Genomic DNA, 23107 nt, shown 5'->3' on the forward strand with positions numbered 1-23107 from the left:
TCCCCCTATTTTGCCCCCCCCATTCTGCTGCCCCCATTGCACCCCTCCCCCTTTGGAAAGGGGCCCAGAAGAAACTTTGTACCCCCTGATAAAATTGCTCTCATAGGCCCTGTTGCTGCCAGAAGTAATTGTGGCTGTTGTGCTGGAGAAAGCAGCAGCAGGTGGTCACAGCAAACCTGGTCTGATCGCTCCCCGTCCGGGAAAGTGATCAAACCAGGATATTCTGCTTCCTATCTCCTTCTTCAGAGGGAGAATGAGCTCACCCTAATACCTTCACCTCCACTGCATGCTGATTCTCATTCAGCCACACTGCCCACACAGGTTGGGCAATACATGCTTAAGAGGAGTCCTGTTCTGCTCCCAGCATGCTTTGTCTAGTCTCTGGGCTTGAAGAAGCAGCTGGGCAGGAACCAGCAAGTGACAGAGCTAAAGGTAAGAAGAGCACTTCCGGAGTGGATTGCTACACGGCCCTCTCCTCTCCTTGACTAATAGCCAGGTGGGCAAGGAGGCCAGCAGTGGAGCACATGCACACAGAGAAAAAGAAGGGGGACAAAAAGCAAATTAGGCCACTGCTTTGGTCACCACTACAGCTTGAGTGAATTCTGTTTATCAGATTGTTTTCTTCAGGAAGGAATGCAACTGATACACCAGCCACAGCTGGGAAAGCAGACGCCTGGCCACCAGTATTCCCCCTAAGGTGCACAGCACTCAGCCAAACTCTGAAACACAGTGCCCAGCAATCTGGAAGTTTGGCAATTTACATAGCTAGCAGTAACTGGCGCACCTCACCCCAGCAGTGTCTGTTCTAGTGGCTGTCTGCTGGCGTTCTTTTGCATCTGTTAGATTGTGAGCCCTTTTGGGACAGGGAGCCATTAGTTATTTGATTTTTCTCTGTAAACCGCTTTGTGAACTTTTAGTTAAAAGCGGTATATAAATACTGTTAACAATAACAATAACAATAGCAGAGGGTGGAGTGGGCCACTATGCTTAGAAGTTTGCAGCAGCTCAGCAGAAGCCAAAAGTCAGCCAGGAAGCTGCTGGAATAGCAACAAGGGATGGCCTCCTCTGAACCCAGAAGTAACATCACCCCCCCAGGCGGTGCTGCCCCGGCTATGCTGCTGGGTCCATGCACCAGCACGGGCCCCTTAGAAGGCTCAGCATTACAGCTGTAATTTGCAATTCCAAGATCAGGTCGAGGAGCACCACCAGACTGCAAGCCTGACCCTTCTAGATGAAGTTGCATTCCTCTTGGTTCCCAACCTGTGGTCTGGGGACAACAGGTGGTCTGCAAGATTCTGAAAAGGGGTCAGCAAGGTCTCAAGAAAAAAAAAAAATCACCTTTCCTTGCACAGCAAGACACTGGAAGTGATCAATTTCCCCTGGACCACCAATGAGGGCAGAGAATGGACTGCCCACAGCCACAACCACTGAAGTGTCAGCTGTGGCTGGGGGCAGGCCATTCTCCATCCTCTCCAGTAGTCCATGGGAGAGCGCTTGGACCACCAGAGAGGGCAGAGACCAGATTCTCCACAGCCACAAGTGATCCATGACAATTCTACTTTTGCCTCAGTGGTCCACAGGCTTCTATATGTTAGAACCACTGATCTAGAACAAGCTATACATTCATACCCAAATCAATAACATCTGTGCTTGTCAGGATTGAGTATCAGTTTATTCACCCATATTTAGTCCTTCACCATGGTCAGACACCAGTTCAGAACATATGCAGTCTCCCTGGATCCGAGTGAAAAGGTGAGAGAACAGAGCGTATGCACAGGTATACTGAAGACACCAATGCTCCAAAACCTCAGACAACCTCCCTCATCTGCTTCATATAGATGTTAAACAACAAGGGGTACAAGATGGAACCTTGTAAGCCTCTTAGGCCAGTGGCCACATGTTTGAAAAACCGCCCATTACTACCCTCTGAAAGCTACTTGACAGATAAGAGTGAATACTATAAAACAGTGCCTCTGTCCATCTCAAGCAAGTGGCCCAGAAGAATACCATGGTCAATACCTAAGCCACTGAAAGATCCAGCAGAACCAACCAGTGCCTATTCCCCCTGTCTAGCTCTAAGCACAGTTCATCAAGCAGGGCTACCAAGGTTCCATGAGTCCTGAAACCGGATTGAAAAGGCTCAAGCTATTCAGTATTATCCAGCAATTATCCTAGAATTGTGATGCCACTAACTGCTCAGTCATCTTGTCCCAAATCAGCATAATTGAGACAGATTGGTAATTATTAAGGGCAGAGGGGTTCAAAGATGGTTTCCTTAGCAAAGCCCTAATAATAGCCTCTTCCGAGCAGTGGTGTAGCTAATGATCATGTAGTCCGGTGCCAAGTTCAAAATGTTGCCCCGGAAATGATGTCACAACCGGAAGTGACATCACGCCCAGGCTTTTTAAAAAGTGAAAATTGGGAGGAACCCACCTTCTCCACCCAGCAGCTCACCACCCACTTGCTCTGCTGCTTCCCCCTAGTCAGTGGCATAGCTAAGGCGTATATCTGCTACCTGGGGTCAAAGAAGGTTTTGTAGTCCCCCCGAAAGACAAAATCAAATTTATGTAAATAAAAAAGTTATTGGTTCCATGCTGTATCATAACATTTCATTGGCACTCAGATCAATCAGTCTCATAGGTCAGTTTGGAATTAAGCAAATCCACTTTTTGTTCCACAAAGCTGTTGTGTTGTATGTATGTTCAGTTGTATACCATGAATGTATTGTTATATTTATGCTGGTCGGTGACCTGAACTGAACTGAACTGCTGTTGTGTTTTCATTTTCTGGTTAATTGGCCATAACTTTTGATAGAATACAGATATTCCAGTGCAGTTTGTTTCATTGCATTCAGCAGTAAATTACCTTTCCAATGATATATAACATGATGGTATTATTCATACATACCAAGATTTTCACAATTTGGTCACTAGTGTCAAAATTGTTGCCCCTAAAGTTTGATGCCCGGTGCGACTGCTACTCCCTGCACCCCCTTAGCTATGCCACTGCTTCCATGGATGTACTGTGCCTATTAATAACCAAATTATAATAACCAAACATATAGGACTTGCTAGCACTGGATATGGTGATGGTAACTGACTTTGAAGGCTATAAAAAGGGGATTAGACACATTCATGGATATTACCCACAATACCTCAGTAGAACCTCCATGTTCAGAGGCAACTTTCTTCTGAATAGCAATGATAGCTATGAACAGCAAGAGAGGGCTGCTGCCTTCACACCCTGCTTGCAGTTTGGACAAAAGCATCTGGCTGGCCACTGTTAGAAGCAGGAGACTGGACTACATACTTGGACCTGACTCAGAGGAGATTTTGCCTTATGCTCTTAACTCTTAAAAGAATGACTAATTCAGAAAGTGGTTTTTGTCCAGTGGAAATTCAGTGGTGCACAAAAGGGGCTTGTGGGTCAAGTTTCAGTTTCAACACAGCATTATGCACAAGGAAAAAATATACAGTTCTTTCTATGCTAAAAAAATTTTCAACCATGTTAGCTAAATTCTGGAAACTGCATGGTACCACATTAATCTTATGTAGGCTTACTAGAAAGTAAACTTCCACTGACACTAGTGACTTCAGAAAGTCCTGGGAGGTGACAGGAACTCAGCTCCTGTTGCCTCAGGAGGTTTAAAGGGCTCCAAAATTAACTGATTCAAACATCTGCAGATTTTGGTACCTGTGGGGGTTCCAGAAATGGAACCCCTGCAGATGAGGGCCCATCCTTGAGACCTGCAGAGGGTTCTGCAAGAGTGGACCCTTTAAATTGACCTGCAGTGAGCCTGAAGGACCACATGGAAAAGCACAAAGTAGGAATGCTGTAAACAGAGCCAGGAGGAAAAGGCAACACGTGGAGCACGGCTGTTACTGAAGCAGCCCTGGCAAGGGAAGGGAGACATACAGAGGTGCACAATAGCAGCTACAAAGATTTAAAAGCACCTTTTCTCCCATGACTTCACTTCTGCTCCCTTTGCTGTCTGTGGCAATCTAAGAATGTTTCCTCCCCTTTGTTCGCTCTGAGATCCCTATTCCATGTTAACCCATTACTTCTGCCCAGCCCACAGGTGTACACGTTTGATCCCTGTTGCATATATGCAACATTGGGCAGAAATGGCTTTTAATTTACTTCTGCTGGGCAAGCGTTTGACTCTGCTGTATGTACCTGATTGGGGTTTGTGTTTGGTGTTTCATGGGCTCCATCACCTCCGATGAATTCATTTCTCCATGTGTGATTTCCTTTGGGGGGGGAAGGGGGAATTGTGTAGCCTGCAGTTCTGTGGGCTGTTTGGTGAAACCCCTGTGTTCCATTGGCTCAGACTTATTTTAAATTTGTTTACTTATTTTCTGGTCCTCGACATCCTGTCAGATATGCCATGCGGCCCTTGTGCCAAAAAGTTTGGAGACCCCTGTTCTACAACAATACTTCAATCCTTTTCCAAAGTCCATTTGAAAACCCTATCTGACATTGATCATTCTTCACCCAAATGTACTATGTTATTTCTTTAGTTCAGTAAAGAAATCTTGAATCTGTGTTGCAAAGGAAAAAAACAAAACAAAATAAAAAACCAAGAGCCCTATACTGCTCTGGGCCAGGGTATCTCAGAGATCGCCTACTTCCGTACAATCTGGCTCGTCCTCTTAGGTAATCAGAGAAGGCCTTTTTACAAGTGCCGCTGCCTAAGGAGGTACGTGGGGCGGCGGCAAGATATAGGGCCTTCTCAGTAGTGGCACCAACGTTATGGACCTCCCTTCCCCTTGATTTGAGAATGGCTCCCTCTCTTGAGACTTTTCGGCGAGGCCTGAAGACCTTTTTGTTTAAACAAGCCTTCTGAGTTCATGGCCTTTTTAAACATCTTTTCTATATCTTTTAGTATTTTTACAGGCCTGATTCCTCTAAGATTTGCTGCGTTTTGCTCTTTTTATCTGACTTTTTATCTGACAACTGTTTTTATGGGTATCTGTTAATGTGTTTTAATATGTTTTTATTTGCGGTTAAATTATGTTTTTAATTTGTTTTTAATATGTTGTAAGCCGCCTTGGGTCACTTCGGGGAGAAGGGCAGGATATAAATAAAGTTTATTATTATTATTAAGAGGGAATGAGTGACCCAGTTACGTTCCCACCCAAAACCAGACAGAAATTGTTGAACATCTTCAGCATGTACAGTAAGATTAAGGGCACTTCCACATTCTTTGCTCTATTAAGGTTTGCTTTTGAGAAGTACTGTCTGCTCTTAAAATACAAACTTTAAAAGGTGATAGCCACTTACAAGTCCTTTTGTATTAGGGCAGGTGCATGCATTTATTGTTTTCTAACTTTTTAAAATGAAACACATAGTACTTTTGAGAGTCCCACCCATGCATACAGATCAGAAAACACTGGACAGTTGATGCAAGGTGCACCAATGGTATAGTCTTCCACAAAGGATAACTGTTAATACATTACAGCAACAGACGTCATTCACAAAAGTAAAATTAGCTATAGAATACAACTTCCTTGTAGGGGTTTGGGAACCACTAGGGTAGACAATTCCGACCCAAATAGACCAAGAATCTGACTCTGGATAAGATTACTACGTATATAGCCCCCTATTTCAGGAGCTGTAGCTAAGCCTGAGATCTTATTATCTTGATGAACTGGAAGACCACTTAGCAAGTTCATGACTGAAGCAAAATTTGAAATGAAATGCTCAAAGCATGGGATGAGGGTTTGTGCCTGGTTATGGATAGGCTCTCATTTCCCTTGCCTGATTCCTAGCAGTAGGAGATGACTAGGGAAAGAAGTGTACCTTCTATCCACAATACAGCCTGGTTTCTCTGTCCATTCACACCTGATTTGTATAAAGACTTTTTTTAATACAAAAGAATGGTATCTGGGCTGGAGAGACAAGATATTCTCCTTCCTCTTTGGCAACACACGTCTTCTGATATGTGCACACCCTCTGCTGGACAGAAGGGCACACAGCACCTCAAGCTGAGCAAAAATGCCACAGTGGTACAATGGCTGTTACAGATCCAAGAAGCCCCATAGGGACAGCTGAGGCTTTATCCAGGATAAAAGAAATATTTCCTGACCCTAAGGAGACCTAGAGCCATCTCCTGAGCTGCACTGGATGCAGAAAGGGCCATGTGGCCCTGCAACACCAGCAGAGTTTAGGATTGGGCTGTAAAAGCACAATCTTATGCATTTTTCCTCAGAAGTAATTCCCATTGTGTCCCATAGGGCTTATCCTTGGGACATAGGCTGCATTCCTAAACCTAAGCCCCCACCCTGGTTACACATAACTAGGTGGATAAGAGCTGCTGCTAACTCCTCTTTTATGCCCAAATCACTTCCAGAGATACATAAGTATTTCTACGTATCTCTGTGGTTGGGCTTTCTTGAGCATTTACAAAATACACAGTGACACTTTCCTCCTTCAGAGATCCATTCTTTATGTGCTCAGCATTCTAAGAATCCTAATTATGAGTGTCAGTTTTGGTGCACTCTGGGAATGGACATCTGGAGTTGGTGCCTACCTGACTGCTCCAGGGATTTGTCACAGGGGGCTGAAAGCTGACCCCTCTGCCCAACTCAACAAGCAGATCTTATGCATGAATCGGGCAACCCTCTATTCCTTCACAATCACTCAATTATATGAACAGAGAAGGATTTTGCTTTTAGTTCATATGGGTTCTATCAAACCAGCGTCAAATTTAGGATAGAAATTGTTCAGTGCTTTTGAATAAATGTTACCACATTCCTACAGTTCTAGGTTCACTGAAATAAGCAATATTTATATTTAAAGGCTAACCTGTGTGCTACTTTCATCACAGAATTTAATGCAAAATTCATAATCAGTGTTAATATTGTACAAAATGTATTAAACTGCTTAAAGATTCTGCTCCAAATGTGGATTTTCAGCTGACTTCTTTCCCCCACTGTTTCCATGTACTGCACCATACAAGGCCTTTGTTCAAAAAAGAAAAAGAAAAACCAAAGTCAAATGAACCATGCAATAAAAATTGTTGAAATTGGCTCAGTCTACTCCTGATAAGATCAGAGTGTTGAGAAAGAATTGCTGCTCTGTCTACAAGTAATCTGATCAAGAATCACTGTCAAATATATTCACTCAGAAAAGGAAAAAAATAAAAGGTTAAATGGGAGACTTGGCAATCCAAAGCACCTACTTATGGGAAGTTTCTTTGCTTCTCACTCATTTATGGGTGTTACTAGATCAAAAAATGGAAAGCAGTTAGAATGCTGGACTTTAACAGGGAAGACATGGGTTCAAATCCCCACTTGGGCCGCAAGCTCACTGAGTGACCCTGCACCTGTTACCTTCTCTGTCTAACCTACTTCACAGGGTTGTTGTGAAGAAAAAGGGGATTGCCCAATTCCATTCTGAGCAACCTTAGATGAAGGTTGGGATAAGAGTTAATAAGAATTCAAAAAAAGGTTGGGGTAAGAAAAAGGAAAAAGTGATGTCCATTATGTTCTACATGACAATGACCTTCTGAAATAAGCAACAGTGTTTAAAGATAAGGGCAAATACACTCATTTGAGCCTCCTATATCATGCCTACAAGTTACAAGACACAGGCATAACCATGCAGTCATTGCCCTACACCAGGGGTGCCCAAACCCCGGCCCTTGGGCCACATGCAGCCCTCAAGGCCTCTCAATGTGGCCCTCAGCGAGCCCCCAGTCTCCAATGAGCCTCTGGCCCTCCAGAGATTTGTTGCAGCCTGCACTGGCCCAACACAACTGCTCTCAGTGTGAAGGCAACTGTTTGACCTTTTTGCATGAGCTGTGGGATGAGGGCTTCCTCCACTGCTTGCTGCTTCATGTCTGTGATGCAGTAGTGGCAGCAAAGGAAAGGTCAGCCTTGCTTTGTGCCAGGCCTTTTATAGGCGTTGAGCTATTGCAAGACCTTCATTCATTCATATAAGTTCATCTTTAATATATTCATTTATGTAAATTTATTTAAATTTATTCAAATTTTAAATGTAAATTAAATCTCTTTCCCCAGCCCCCGATGCAGTGTCAGAGAGATGGTGTGGCCCTCCTGCCAAAAACTTTGGACACCCCTGCCCTACACCCACACCCATCTATTTGCAATGTCGTACCTACAATTCTGCCAATATTCAGGCGCTTCAGGGCACCATGTAACTAGCTACGTGTTGCTGCAACTACACCCTTCTGCCCCCACCCTCACCCCTTGTTTTGCAAGAACTCAAACGTCAATTTAAAAGATGCAAGTTGAGTGAGTCATATAAAACACATTCAGAGCACATTCTATTCACGTGCAGAGACAACTGCAAATACAGGATGTGCACAGACTTCAAGTGACACACAACTTGGAGTCTGCTGGTGTGGAGCACAGTCAGCTTTCCTCTGGAAACTGTCACTGGAATCATGTCACTGACACGATCTCAAGACACATTACTTGGCCTTGTAGTGTTTGGGGGGGGGGGAGAAGCTGGTCATCATGATCTATCTAGGACACACTTAAATGTCTCAGCTACAGTACAGAATTTAAACAGTCCGACTACTGTAACCTGCAGAAATAGGTAAATATTGCTGGCAAATTTTAAAAGAGTTCCCAAAAGACCTCATTTGGCTCAAGAAGTCGCTAAGAGGTTGATGTATCAGAGACTCAAGCTAAGTTGTTATTCAACACTAACTCCACAGGTAATGCCATTTTAGGCAGCAGGTGCTGACACACTGCCATTTGGGCTGGAAGGATAAACACATAAGGGTTACATGATGAGAAGGAAATATTTATTTAGCAATCAATGTTTGGAACAGCTTCCACTGCCCATCCCCTAATCACCTCCTCCTCTGGCCACAAATCCTTCCTTAAAGAGTCCACTGCCAAATTCAACTGCGAAAGTTTCCCATTTCCTCCCTTCTGCACGACTGCTCAGATAATCTATCAGATACAACTAGCAGAAGGGCAAATGCCTTGTTTCTCTCAGGTTTTATGAAGCACTGAAAATGAAAAGCACAAGGTGGTGGCCATTCCAATATGGACTGGGTTACCAGATACAAAGTGGGATAGAGTACACCATTGTATAGAAGAGGGAATATTGACAGCTGCAGCTTTCTAGGTCAAGCTGCACCTGCCTCTCTTATACAATTCACTTTTCAATACAATCGAAGTATAGGCATTCTGTCCCACTTTATATATGGTAACCCTCCATATGGATGCACTCACTGACCTCACAGTCTGGAAGGAATGGTACTCCTGAGTCTTCAGGATGACTAAGGCTGGATTTACCCAAGTTGTTACTCTCTGGCTCCAATTTAGTAGCTGTCATCTTGATGCCAACATCATGTCATATCTGCAACAGATGGCTGATACACCTAGGCCTGCACCCACACACTTGTAGGGAATAAGAGGATAATGATGAAATAATAATTTGATGCTTCCTAATACTTGTGGCATGGCTCTCAGTAATCCTTGCAGCAGTCTTATAAGGTATCCCAATATCATTATCCTTACATTGCAAATGTGAGGTAAGGTAGGCGAGAGGTGGAGTGGTAATAAGAAACAAAGTGGTTGTTTGTCTAAGGCCATTAGGTGAATTCAAAGCCAAGAAGAGATTGCAACAAGGGGCTTTCAGCTCATAGTTCATGTTTTTAACCATTGTGCTATTCCAAAACTGATTTACAGAGGCTCAGTCACGTACTACAACTGTCACCAACACGCAGGCCCAGTAATTTATTCTTCCAGTGATGGTCAGTTTTTCCCCAAGCAAGGATTCAACCCTGGGCTGGCAGCAGTAGAATCATCAGTGTTGCTCGAGTAACCATACCCTAAACACTGGAGTGCGGATTAGTGCTAGAGAAGGTTCAGTCTGGCTTGGAAGCAAAGGCTATGCCACTGCAGCACTTTTGCCAACCTCTTTGTTAGCTTGGCCCCAACAAACTACATAGGGCAGGGGTGCTCAATAGGTGGATCGCGATCTACCGGTAGATCGCGAGGCAAAATGAGTAGATCGCGGAGTGCCGAACCCCCCCTTCAGGTGCCTCTGGGAGGAAACGCCAGGAGTAAGGCCCATTGTACTCAATGGGCTTACTCAATGGGGCTTACTCCCAGGTAAGTGTGGCTAGGATTGCAGCCTCACAGCCTAATCCTAGGCATGTCTACTCAGGAGTAAGTCCTGTTATACTCAGTGGGGCTCAAGGTACACCAACATACATTGTACACATAAATGTTATATGTTATGATGGAACATTGTAAAAAAAACTCTGGTAGATCTCCAGGCCTTGCTGGGTTTCAAAGTAGCACTCGAGCCAAAAAAGTGTGAGCACCCCTGACATAGGGTCACTCCTGGGGAAGGCTTGACAAACAGATCGAACTCAGGTTGCCATTCTCCATTCCTCTGCAACTCAGCAGCTCATCAGCATAAGAAGGATGAAGACCAGATGAGGCCACAGGCTGGTCAATGCCATCTGCTGGTCTCTAATCTACTCTGGATACTGACATAGGTTACAGAACTCCTGCTCAGGTGAGTGATGTAGTAGGTATCCAGTGGACCAAAAATGATAAGGCAAGTCTTAAAAAAAATGAGAAGGGTCTAGAAGAGCTCAAGAATTTGTCACACTCCTGACGTGAGGATCTTGATGGGACCTCAGTTCTATATGGGCTCCCAAATTATAATGACATATTTGAATAATATGAGAATTATTTTTAAATCTCCAATCATTTTAAAATTTCCAGAGCTCATTTCAAATTCAACAGTATATGTGCATGCCCCTCTCAATGAAGAAGCAATCCCATAGCAAGCGAGTGCATGACAGGGACTCCCCAGAAGTGGGAAACCATTTCCAGTGGGAAACTCTGTCACCTATAGGTGCCTCCTGAACAAAGGTTTATAGAAATCCCACACCCTTCCCCTGTGACAAAACATCCTTGCCTCCACCAGGAACCCTACTTTGGTGTCAAGCCAAGCAACATGGAAAAAAAATCTCAATGTGGTATGAAGCTGGCATGTAAACTAGGGCTTTGGTTATATACCTACATCTAAGCCAGCAGTGCTCAAAGTCACGAACACTATGCACTGGGAATGCGGTTCCCGGTCCCTGTGACACTCTAGCAAGTCAGAGTGCAATGGTGCAATGCCCCAGCAGGCACTGTGCCTGAATTTCTGCAAAGACAACTGCCCAGAGCATCACGTCATCCCAATCTGGGGACATGAAGTCCTGCGGCACCCTGGAACTGTAAGTGCTGGTCACGGGAGGGAAGGATTCACCCAAACCCAGCTCTTGGGCCAGGGTTCAACCAGCCCTGGTTTAAGTCATAAGTGGTCAACCTGTGGCAGAGCCATCACCATGGCACAGACAGGATTTGTGGCTCACTTGGACTAGAGCAGGGGTCTCCAAACTTTTTGGCAGGAGGGCCACATCATCTCTGTCACTGTGTCAGGGGCCAGGGAAAAAAGAATTAATTTACATTTCAAATTTGAATAGATTTACATAAATGAATGCATTAGAAATGGAACTTACATGAACGAATGAAGGTCTTGCAATAGCTCAAGGCCTATAAAAGGCCTTTTACAAAAGCAAGGCCAGCCTTTCCCTTGCTGCCACTGCTGCATCACAGATGTGAAACAGCAAGCAGTGAAGGAAGCCCTCACCCCACAGCTGACGCGAGAGGTCGAACAGTTGGCCATCACACTGAGAGTAGTTGCATCAGGCCAGCGCAGGCTCCAGCAAATCTCCGGAGGACCAGAGACTCATTGGAGGCTGGGGGCTCCCTGAGGGCCGGATTGGGAGTCCTTGAGGGCTGCAAGTGGCCCCAGGGCCGGGGATTTGGCACCTCTGGACTAGAGGAGAAAGACCTGTGGGCCCAACCCTACAGACAGGCTTACACTTCTATCTGGCTCAGACAACCAGAGGCAAAACTACAAAAAGGACCAGGGAAGGGATACAAAAGAGCTGACACAGGTATTGTAGTGGGCACGGAGTAGCACTCTCATACTTTAGACTTTACTTCTGGGACATATGCCAAAAAATGCTGATCACAACCCACTCAGGCAATACTTTGCCAAATGCACAGAAGAGTTTTGTGGCCAGTAAATATAAAAAGGGGGAAGCAGCACTCAACACAGCAGCAAAAGAAGGAGAAGTATTCCAAGAAGAGGAAGAAAAAATAAACTAATAAAATTATAATAAAAATCTCTCTGTAGTTTCAGCACACTTTGGCAAATGCTTTCTTTCCTGGGGCACAAAGAAAATTCCTTCCAACAACGTGAGCTCTCATACGTTGAGGCTACTTGACAAATTCCCTGCCTCTAAAAGAATCATGTTTTGATCCTTTTGATTTTTCTGCATCTTCATGAAGTTCACCTCCTCTGCTTTTGTTGCAGTAAGTGACACATATTGAAGAGATAACATTTTAAAGATGTTTTTAAAAAGCACAGGTCCCAGAGTGGGGATGGGGAGACTGAAGCACCATAACCTCAGTCAAAACAACACAGAGGGGAGGAGAATAGAAGTGGGTAAATATCTACCCCAACTTGCACATTTAGCTAATATGCCTGAAAGAAATCTGGTGCCGTTTCCCTGTGACACATGGTAGTTTGGATTATGTGGGTTTCCCTGTGGGTGTGAATGTGTCTGATGGTTAAACAATAAAAATAATTTTTTAAAAAAATTTGAAATTGGAATTTATTAAATTTAGGCCCAATTCTATCAGGATCTTGAGATGTTGGAACTAGTGTTCTGGCAGCACAAGACCCTTGAGGGCAGTGCAAAATCCAGGCCACCATCACATGCTTCTGAGCCACTGCTGTAAATAGGCAGCAGCACACATAGCAGTGGCTCCTGAAGTCTCCATCAGTGCCTGTAAGTTGGTGGCCAAGATGTGTCATGGGCAGGGAAGGGTATGGCAGCGGTTGTTTCATGGCAGATCAGGGGTGGCAGGAAGAGGGTGGATCTCGGTGGCAGCAGAAAGCACCATATCATATCCTCTCTTTTGCAATGCACCCTTTTTCTCTCCTCAAACATATGCCAGCAAAATGGCTGGTGTAGGTCCAAGGAGATCACGCCTTTGGTGAGCTCTTCTATGAGACCCATAGGTGATCAGGCAGCCTACTGGAAAAGTAAAAAATTTTTTACTTAACTCCTGCTGGTAGTCTGATCAGCCCCCTTCCAATGGATGCAGCACGCACTCCATCAGCATTGGCGCCAACAGTAGGATATAGCATTGGGCAGTTTAGGTAGTCATCATACGGCAAATATGTAGGTAGGACCCATTCTTGTGAGTAGACTTACTATTCTTACCAGATGATGGCCTAGAAATTGCCTACTGGTAGGGAAAAGCGATCTTGTCAATTTCTTGTGCAGCTGGCTACCCCTTCTTTGAAACCTTGATAGAAAAGGTTTAGGACTAGGGCCCATCCAACTTCCCAGCACACAGCACATGCCAATGGTGTGTGCTGCATCCTGCACTGGGGGGGGCAGTGGTGGAGGCCCTCTCAAGGGAATGTTTGTTCTCCTACCTTGGGGCTACATCATGGCTGCATTGGCACTGGAAACTTGGATAGGATTGAGCTCTCTGTTACCCACCATACTTGGGAGGGGGACATAGCTCAGTGGCAGGGGACAGAGCTCTTGCTTGGCATGCAGAAGGTCCCAGATTCAAGGAGGGTGAGAAAGGTTCCCGGCACGAAACCCTGAAAAGCTGATGCCAGTCCATGTAGTCCACACTGCACTACATGGACTAAGGTCTGAAGAGAAGGCTGCGTGATAGGTATTTATAGCTTCACAAAGCATCTTGAAAGCTAGACCACTTAGGGAAAAGCTTCCTGAAGGGATATGTCTGCTCTACTAGCAAATGGAGAATGACTCAACAAGCTTGACATGCAAGGACACTTTGATGGAGGAGATGGACCGTTGGCAGAGGTTTACAAGTTCCAGCCTGCAAACACACCTCTGTTTAAACTTAGGTGGCTTTAATCCTGTGTTTGAATAGGTGCAGCAATCTGAGGGCCTGACACACTGCCAGTCTCCTCAGCTGGTGCAGTACTAACGGCACTTAGAAGCTTGTAGGCCTCTGTGAAACAGTTGGCTGCTACACAGTTCCAATTCACGGACAACAAGTTTTCACAATTTGCCACAGGGTCCTCCTATACTTCCTTATTCCCACTCACTGCACTACCATCAAACTGAATTGGTGGGCCCAGGAGGAGGAGAAACCTTAACTTTCTGTCTTCCTTGTAATTCAAGCAGTGATGGTCAAGACTGATCATCTTTCAAAACAGAGTTTCAAAGCCAACAGCAGAACGTTTTGATTTCCACCTAAGTCCTTTTTCTTCCAACCCTCCAGTGGATCGTCCCTAACTTAAAAGCAAAAATAATGTAACCATCTGCTAATTGTCACCTGAACATATCCCTTTTCTTCCTGATACACGAAGGGCAAAGAAGGTAAAGATCAGGTACCTACCTTGGCTTCATCATTGATGTCCCAAGTGAAGGAGATGGCATTGTAGGCAATCTCCTCAATGTTACTGATGGTGTTGAAGCTTTCCTTGTAGTCAGCTGTTGAGAAAACGAGAGAGAGAGAGAGAGAGAGAGATAGATAGATAGAACAGCACATTAATCTGTTGGCCATACAACAGGACAAGCAACAGATCACTTGGTTTCTTCCATGCTATCTTTGAAAAGGTTAAAGCAGCTAAAATATGACGGTGGTTCTCTCCTTAGTAAGGCATTATTTAAAAAACGAATAAGTCTTAAAATAAAGCAAAGACTTAAGTAAGGGAGACAACATACTAGCTTCATTTACCTTGCCCAGTGGTTTAACATGAGAACTGTCATCCAGTATAACAAGGATATATGCTCTCCCTAAAGACCTCCTTCAATAATAAACCAAGATTTGCATGTGCGTCTGCCTTTAAGTGCCAAGAGATCAATCTGTGCTTTTATTAACAGAAGGAAAGGACTGGGAGTGCAACCCAGCCTTCAAACCAAAGGAACCTGGAAGTCAGCCAATTTGAGCTTGGCTAGAGGCAAGTGGGTATCTGCAATGCTCTTTCATCTCCCTGCCCCAACTGTGCCAAGGATTTGACCTGTGCCAGAAACTCATTTCAGCCCTAGAACCCATTTTGCAACAGCAGCACTCACCTTCAAAACAGCCGAGTAACATGCAAGAGTAGCTATGCTCATGTGCAGAGTACCTTTCCTTCCAACACGAAGTAAGTGTGTTACTTAGCTGACTGGGGGAGCAATCCTAACCAACTTTCCAACACTGGCATAGTTATGCCAGCGGGGCATGTGTGGGGAGCAGTCACAGAGGTAAGGCAACGTTTATTCCCTTACCTTGGAGTTGCATTGCCCTTATGTCGGTGTTGGAAAGTTGGTTAGGACTGCGCCGAGGAAGTGAGCAAAGTGTGGGGCTTGGCTATCAGTGAGCTATGATCTGTAGTGTTAGATCATAGCTCATTAATAGAGGACATGCTCTGTACACAAAGAGTCCCAGGTTCAATCCCTGGCATCTCCAGGTAGAGCGTGAGAAGACCCTAATCTGAAACCCTGGAGAGCCACTGCCAGTCAGCGCAGACTATCTGAAATTAGATGAGCTGATGGTCTGACTCAGTAGGGCATTTTTGTATGTTTACAAAAGACAAAAACCAATCAAAATTGGATTTTCCAGCAGCCTCAAATCCAAGACAGTGGTATGCAATGTCTACTCAAGTGAGCCAACAATGGGCTTTGTTTATAACTTTCCAACAGTTCCAGAAGACATGCCCCAAACCCACTTGGACCGAGTTACCTCCCAACATCCACTGCATGTTGTTACAGACCTACTACTACCCAACTGTGCATCCTAACACAGAGACCAACCCACCCTGACCCAAATGGTAACAAGAACTGACACAAGATGGCTGAGGACTCACTGGGCATGTGCAATAAAAATGAACTATAGGCTGCCAAGCGGAGCTTTGGCACCTGCAGTCGGATAGCTTCTTACCTATGTCAATGCACCTTTGTTTGGCTGTATGCTGCCTGGAGTGCCAGTACTTCCAGTGCCTGAGTTGATCCTCTCTTGTTTTGTCTTCAGCAAATACAACCATGATAACACTCTTCACAAGGAAAAAAGAGAAAGAAAAGTTTTACTGAAATAAAGGCCAGAGGGTCTTTGGCAAAGTTACTTGCTAAAGAGGGGATGTTTACTTTTATGGCTTAACCTTACCAATGCCACAGTCATTTTTAGCTGAAGTGTAAACATGGCTTCTCAGAGCAAACCAGCATTTAAATCCTAGTAGCACTGTTGACTTGCCACTCACCCTTGCAAGCTGCATCTCCATGGCTGAGGTATGGAAGACTTCCAAGATGGGAAGTATAGTACTGTTTGAAACATCTGTGGCTCTCTGACAAATCAATCCCTTGGTGGTAAGGGAGAACAAGTCTTGCCATACAAAGGTATGGCAAGAGCACAATGACTGTACTATTCAAAGGATACCTCTTTTTTCAGAGAAAATTTAAGGCATTTTGGTACCAGAAGCAGAAAATACAGATGATCAACTCCCCCTTTCCCAACAACAACAACAACAAAAAAACAATTTGCTACCTTTTAATGGTACCCTCAGCAGCTGCAACCTAAAGGTTGCCTCACCCTGCCTAATAGCAGGACTGGTCCTTCCCTTTCTGAAAAAGTTCAGCATAAGCAAGGGTGGCATCAGAAGTGAGCCAGATTAGACACCAGCTGAAGATCCACCCAGCCAGGTCAATCTCTGAGTTATCCAGTACCAGTGACAATATTAGCATGAGTCAGCTGATACTCCTACTGCCACTGCACCTGGCATACCCACCTACAAATAGGAGATTTGGCCCTTGGTCATTGTGTTGCCACTAAGGGATGCTCCTATTTGCAGATGAGGAGGGTGCAAGAAGCCACCACTGCCCATCACCTGTCACCTCCTGCTGGTAAGCTTGGGGGTGTGTGTGGAGGCCCAATACAGGGCTGACACCAATATAATTAACCTCTAATTTCTCTGTATAGGTGTAGCAATAAAACTAGTCTTTTTCCCCAGGTAGTTGCCAGAACCACAAACACTACTGAAGTAGGAGACTGTTTTAAAACAGTGGTCTATCATTTTTTTAAAAGTCAAAACAGCTAAGCAACAGATTCAGGCTGCTGTTCACAAAACCATTCATCAGGCTCAACCACAAGCTTTGCAAATTCACGCAAGTGAGGTGAGAGAAAAACCTGGGCAAATCATTACTTTCCCGTCTGACCTACTGAACAGGGTTATTATGACAGTCGTGAGAAGAGAACTGAACACATTCTGTGCGCTAAAGAACTACTACAGAAATGATTAAGTAATTAACATTTTAATGCAACATCATTCCAGTCAGCAGTTCTTCTTGACTTTGAAACATTAGCCATAATCTGGGGAAAAAAACTTTTGAATCATAAGATGAACAGATTCTCCAAATCAAAAAAAGATTGCATTGACAAGGCAATGCACGCATTATAGACAGTTCAAACATGCAAATATTTAAAATCCTCTTAATCCTGTGATTAACAAATAATTAAAATGCACTGACTTGAATAAAACAGAAAGCTTAAAAAACAATTTTCAGTCATATTTTATATAAATTCTATCAGTGCTTGACTGGTCTCCTTTCTTTCTTGGAATCCTCATAGCGCACTGAAGTGTTCTTAATTTGCAATGCAAGTATGTACTCAGGATATCTGAAATAAAGGCATAACTACTTTGTGTTCATTGATCCCAAATACATACTCTCTCTGAGAAACATAAGGATTGAGTTGCTGATCAAATCAAGGGCAATCTAGCCCAGAATTTCTTTTGCAAGAAGCCCAGCAACCAGCATTAATTCTTGTAATTAATAAATTATATGTAATAGTTTTAAATTTAATATGTAAGTGTTTAAATTAACCACATGAAATCCATATTCAAGAGTTTTTGTCTTATTTTGTCATGTCCTACATTTTTCTTTGATGTCCTACATTTTGGGATGTCTTGTCCTCTTCTACAGTTATGACTTCTGGTCACCCAGATTATGATATACTTTCTGTTCTGCTCTGAAATAGTACACCTAGGCCAAATGCCACACAATTCCTCTAGTTGTAACTCACTCTAACTTTACTGATGGGCTGATGGATTCCTTCACCACCACTGATTTCCTTCAGTGTAATCGGATAAAACTGGCCCTTGTTCAGATAAGTCATTGTATTATCTCCTGGCTTCTGCCGAAGTGATTTGGAAGCTTCCAGTGTGTATTCAAAGTTGTTCCTGAAAAGTCAAAAGGGAGAGCTTTAGAAGGCAATTGCTTAGGGAATGAACCTAAACAGCCAACATTCTAGAAAAAATTGAAAAAGGGACTGGCCACCCACTCACTTTCTTCTTCTTTCTGTCAGCCCTCTTCAAGAATTTTTCCAAATTTTATGTTCAAGATCACGAAGTCTGTTTATTTAAAACTAACAGATCAAAAAAGATATATGGTGCACTAGGAAAGGTCTCTCCTCCAATTACCACTATACATTTTTTGTTTTTGCATGAGAAGTGCTTGTTAATAGGCAAATACTTGCAATCCACACACAGATAATCACATAATGAATTATCTACCTGCCAATTACATTTGTATCATGTCTATTCTATGAAGAGTTCAGGGTCGAGTACATTAGGGTCTTTCTTTTAGCATCAAATCCTATCCAATTTTCCAGTGCCAGTGTGGGCTGTGCCAATGGGGTGTGCATTGAGGTGTGGAGGCAGTCACAGAGGCCTCCTCAAAGTAAAGAAACATTTGTTGCACTAGTGCTGGGAGGTTGGATAGGACTGGCCCTCAAGGCCCAATCCTATCCAACTTTCCAGCACCAGTGTAGCCGCAATGCAGTCCCAAGATAAAGGAACAAATGTTCCCTTACTTTGAGCAGGCCTCTGTAACTGCCTCCCCTCCTCATGATGCAACACACACCACAGTGGCATGGTTGCACCAGCACTGGTAAATTGGATAGGATTGGGCCCTCAGTCATTAATCACAACATGTTCATAAGACAGCACAGGCCAAATGCTCAAGGTCATGCCACAAGTTTTGTACCAGCCTGGAATTTGAACCCAGGTTTTCCTAGTCCGAGCCCACTGCACTGACTCACATATGCAGACGTGTGGGGTGCATCCTCACCTTTCCTGGGAGTCATGTAGGTACACTGAACCACTAGGTTCATTAGTCAACTCTTGAACAGAGTTATATTGTAGATTGCTCAGTCTACAACTGAAACTCCAAGCCCAGTTGATCAATCGGATGTTTCCTAAAAGAATGAAGACAGGAATGACCTAACTTTGTCATCCATGTCTCACATTTCCTTACACAAGAATCAGCCCTTCCAAGAGAGGTAAACAACACTGAAGTGTACTATTTCATCAGACCCTCTTCCTGGTTCTCCCATCCTCTGATGTCAGGCAGGTGATGACTATGCAGTGGGTCTTTTAGGCTGTGGTGCCTCAGATATGCAGTACTCTCTTACTGGTGCTAGGAGAGGACTTTATAGCACCAGTATGCTTTCCAGCTAGTTCTAATGTTATTTTTAATGGCTTGTGTTGTACTTTATTTTGGATGCCGTTCTGTGGTTTTAATCATTTTCTGTTCTTAAATGTTATGATATTTTAACATTTGTTCAATATACGTCTGTACCCATCCACCCAGCCCCCTGAAATCCATGTGCAGAAGGGAGAGTCACAAATTGTTTAAATAAAATAAAACAGATATTGTGCACCAGAGATCAACAGCTTCAGAAAAGGTGAATCTGAAAATCGGTTCAAACCTTACCCAGCAATGCTTTCAAACACATAATCTTCGGAATTGATGCCGGCCATTCGCAGGTTTAATTCAGCAGGAAAGTAAACCTGGAAGTATTGTTTCAGACACAGAGAAATAGCAATTCAAAATGGTGGCAGCTGATAGAGCTGCTTTAGCCTGAAATTTTTCATTAATAAACTGGTAGCAGCAAACCAACATAAATGAACCAAGAGGTGAAACGAAAGAAAATTCAACAGATAATATTTACGAAACAGACAACTTAAAGCCTACTGCCATATTAGAAGGCAGCTTTTTAGCTAGGACTGTGCATCTTATGGCACAATCCTATCCTCCTCTGGTTAGTAGCTTGCAGCGGTACTAGCCTGCATACCGCTGCATACCATGGGCTCAGTGAAAGAATCTTTAACATCTACTCTGCTGCACCATGGTCCCCAATGGCCTACTCAGATCTGCACCAACTCTAAGTTCCATCAGCAGAAGACCCAGATAGGATCAGGACACTAATTCCTATCCATCTCCAATTTTGTTTGAAAACAAAACTGAAAATTCTGCCAAGACCCAAGGTTTGGAATAAGACGCATAACACTGCACAGCACTGTGCAAAAGAACACATTCTTTTGCACAGGTTCATTTCAAAAGCAAAAAGATCTGGATTTTTTCAGCAACAGAATTATAAAGGAAAGCTTCTGCTCCAGTGCTGACAACTGAGTCAGATACCTGGCATTTGTCTTTGCACTGAAGTCTAACCACTTCATTCAGAAGCTGTCGTGAAACAGACTTTTAAAAAAAACCACACAAGCTCGTGTATGTATTTTCTGTCCTGATAACATGATTACAACACAATCAAGTTGAAGGAGGAGCTGTGACCTGTAAGATGAGACATGTGCTTTCGCCAGCCATTTCGTATTGTATAGTAGTCGCTTTTGTTTTAATTTAGTACATTCTACCCCTAGGCCTTTCTGAGAAAATCTTTTATTTCTAATCCACTGGATTGAAGTTTCAGGTTTATATAAGAATTAAATTGGAACTTGATATCCATGCACAGATTAGGCAGTAGGCAGAGGGATGCAAGGGAGAGATGCAATTAGTTATAAAGATAGAGTTATGAATACTCTGTGCTTTTTTAAAAAAGTAAAAAATTTAGAGTAAACCCAATTCTGTGACTTCTCATTTGGCGTAATATATCCTGAAATTTTCACTTACTTGTAGAGGTGTTTGTTTCCGGTGAGTAAAATGGGATTACAGTCTAAGTCTTACTGAGCTAAACGGGCTTATGAATGAGTAAAATAAGTAACAATTTTAACACCGCTATAATGCTTCTGATAGATTAGAAGTGACTGAAAGTCTCATTCCACAACTGGCTTCAGGGATTTGCCAGGCATCACCTACACACTTTCAAGTGTCCTTTTGTAACCATAAGGTCTAGGATGCTTCTTTATAAAACAAACAGAAGTATTTATTTTGAAGATCCTCAAGAAGCCAAGTTCAGTGGCCAGTATCACCACATCATCTATGCTGTTATAGAAGATGTTTTGCAATTTGGATAGTTATTGCTGCCTTTGTAAGCCACTTTGATTTTAAAAAACAGAAAAGGGTCTTATAAATATTAGAAATAAGTACGTAAAGCAATAGACTTTCGGTACCTCTTGAACGCCTTCTTTGTAAGGCTCTGAGAAGGTGGAGTCTGGAGTTCGCCGCTGGGAATTCTGAGGCTGGGTGCTAGAGTTATACTGATCAGCACTGAGACTCCGATCTAAACCCACCACCCGCTCAGGGGCCTCAGGATGATAGATGGCTGGAGGGATGCCCACAGCAAAGTTGTGCGACTGTGTTTCCGTCTTGATTGAATGAGGGGGCATGGATGCAATGGAGACAGTGACGGTCGTGTCTGGAGGGGTCAGGTGGCCCCTTTGGGAAGTGTGTGGAAGGACAACATTCAGAGGCATGTTTTTCAAGACTTGTACTCGGTTTTCCCCAGCAGCAATGAGCGATGGTTCCGTCATGTTTGGCATGCTGTTCCTTGTGGAAAAATATAAAGGATAAATCTGATCAGGTAACAGATTAAGCACTGAGAATGGGGTGGGGGGAAGCCCATAATCTGTTATCATGCAAAGTGCTGAAATTCAAGCCTGCCCAATGTTGCAACCATCTTCCCTCCTGGAGGTCTCCCTGTTGACTTTGATATGGAAGAAACTTGTTCTGATTACAATTGGTCAGATGGGATACTTTCTGCACATGGAGAGATTTAAAATGTTTTTAGAGAGTTAATCAATTTCTGGGACACTGTACTTGCTAGTGGCTGCCAAATCACTATATATTAATATGAATTACATGGGCTAATCCATTTTTGGTCAGATCACACCACAGCATATGGCAAATGGACCAGGTATCTTCAACTCTGTTTTAGTTTTCTTACAGTTCTTACCCTCCATCATAAGTTAACTCAAATGGTTATGCAGTTGATGCACAGCTGTTGCTTTCCAACCTAGGCTGAAGCCGCTCACACCAGCAGCTGTCTCACAAAAGACAGCTCTTTAAGGTTGCTTCAATCACAGGACCAAGTATCAGACTGCCAATTCCACCTTCTCTTCCTTCACAACAGTATTCTTAAAATGAATTTACACCAACTCTAGGCTATCAAGAAATTGAGAGTTGAAACTAATCATACAACTTACGCTTCTCAAGTTAAGATGAGACGCTTCTCAAGTTAAGATAAGTCTTGTTCCTGCCACCCACAATTATAGCTTTGACTGACAATTCTCATGTCCACTGGGTCAACTCCTAGACTTTAGAAAAGCTCAAAGCCTGCAATAGAGTTCCTCCACTGAGGAAGCTCAGGTCTGCCTACATGGGCCTGTATTTATTTCGATCCAACTTCCACTAGGCCACAAGACAAGAGTAAACACTGTTAGCAAAGATGCATATCCATAGAGACCCAAATATTTTTTACAACTTGCTGGAGTGGGTGGGTGGGGAAAGAGAAAAACACTATAACAGAGTCTGGGGGAAGGGGAAAAAACACAAGAAATCACTCCTTTGCTCTGATTTAATTACATTCGCTCTGCTTTTGAGGGAGGATGTCAGACACAGAGTGAGTTGCGTTTGCCTGTTTAAAAAAACACTCAAGGTTGAATACAAGGTTGAATACCTTTTGCCATGATCTTGGTCAGAATGATCCACATCTGGTTTTACTGCTGATAATCTCTTTTCGCGGGGAACCTTAGAGTTAAAAAAGAAGACAACCACCCTATTAAAAGAACATTGCCTAAAAGCAAGTCTTGTTGCAATTTAAGTATCACCAAAACAGCAAGGAGCAGT

General features: G+C 43.5%; 1 protein-coding gene across 1 annotated transcript in view; it reads right to left on the reverse strand.

The window, feature by feature from the left end:
* Nucleotides 1–23107, reverse strand: part of GRHL1 (grainyhead like transcription factor 1) — a 42021-nt gene that overhangs the window by 15663 nt on the left and 3251 nt on the right. Inside the window, exons 2-7 of the mRNA XM_066640132.1 lie at nt 22938–23008; nt 21433–21808; nt 19799–19875; nt 18108–18264; nt 15975–16086; nt 14448–14542 (exon numbers count right to left, since the gene is read on the reverse strand). Coding sequence (XP_066496229.1) covers nt 14448–14542; nt 15975–16086; nt 18108–18264; nt 19799–19875; nt 21433–21808; nt 22938–23008 — 888 coding nt within the window. The remainder of the gene's footprint in view (nt 1–14447; nt 14543–15974; nt 16087–18107; nt 18265–19798; nt 19876–21432; nt 21809–22937; nt 23009–23107) is intronic.

Source organism: Tiliqua scincoides, chromosome 1, assembly GCF_035046505.1.
Source record: "Tiliqua scincoides isolate rTilSci1 chromosome 1, rTilSci1.hap2, whole genome shotgun sequence".
NCBI lineage: Eukaryota > Metazoa > Chordata > Lepidosauria > Squamata > Scincidae > Tiliqua > Tiliqua scincoides.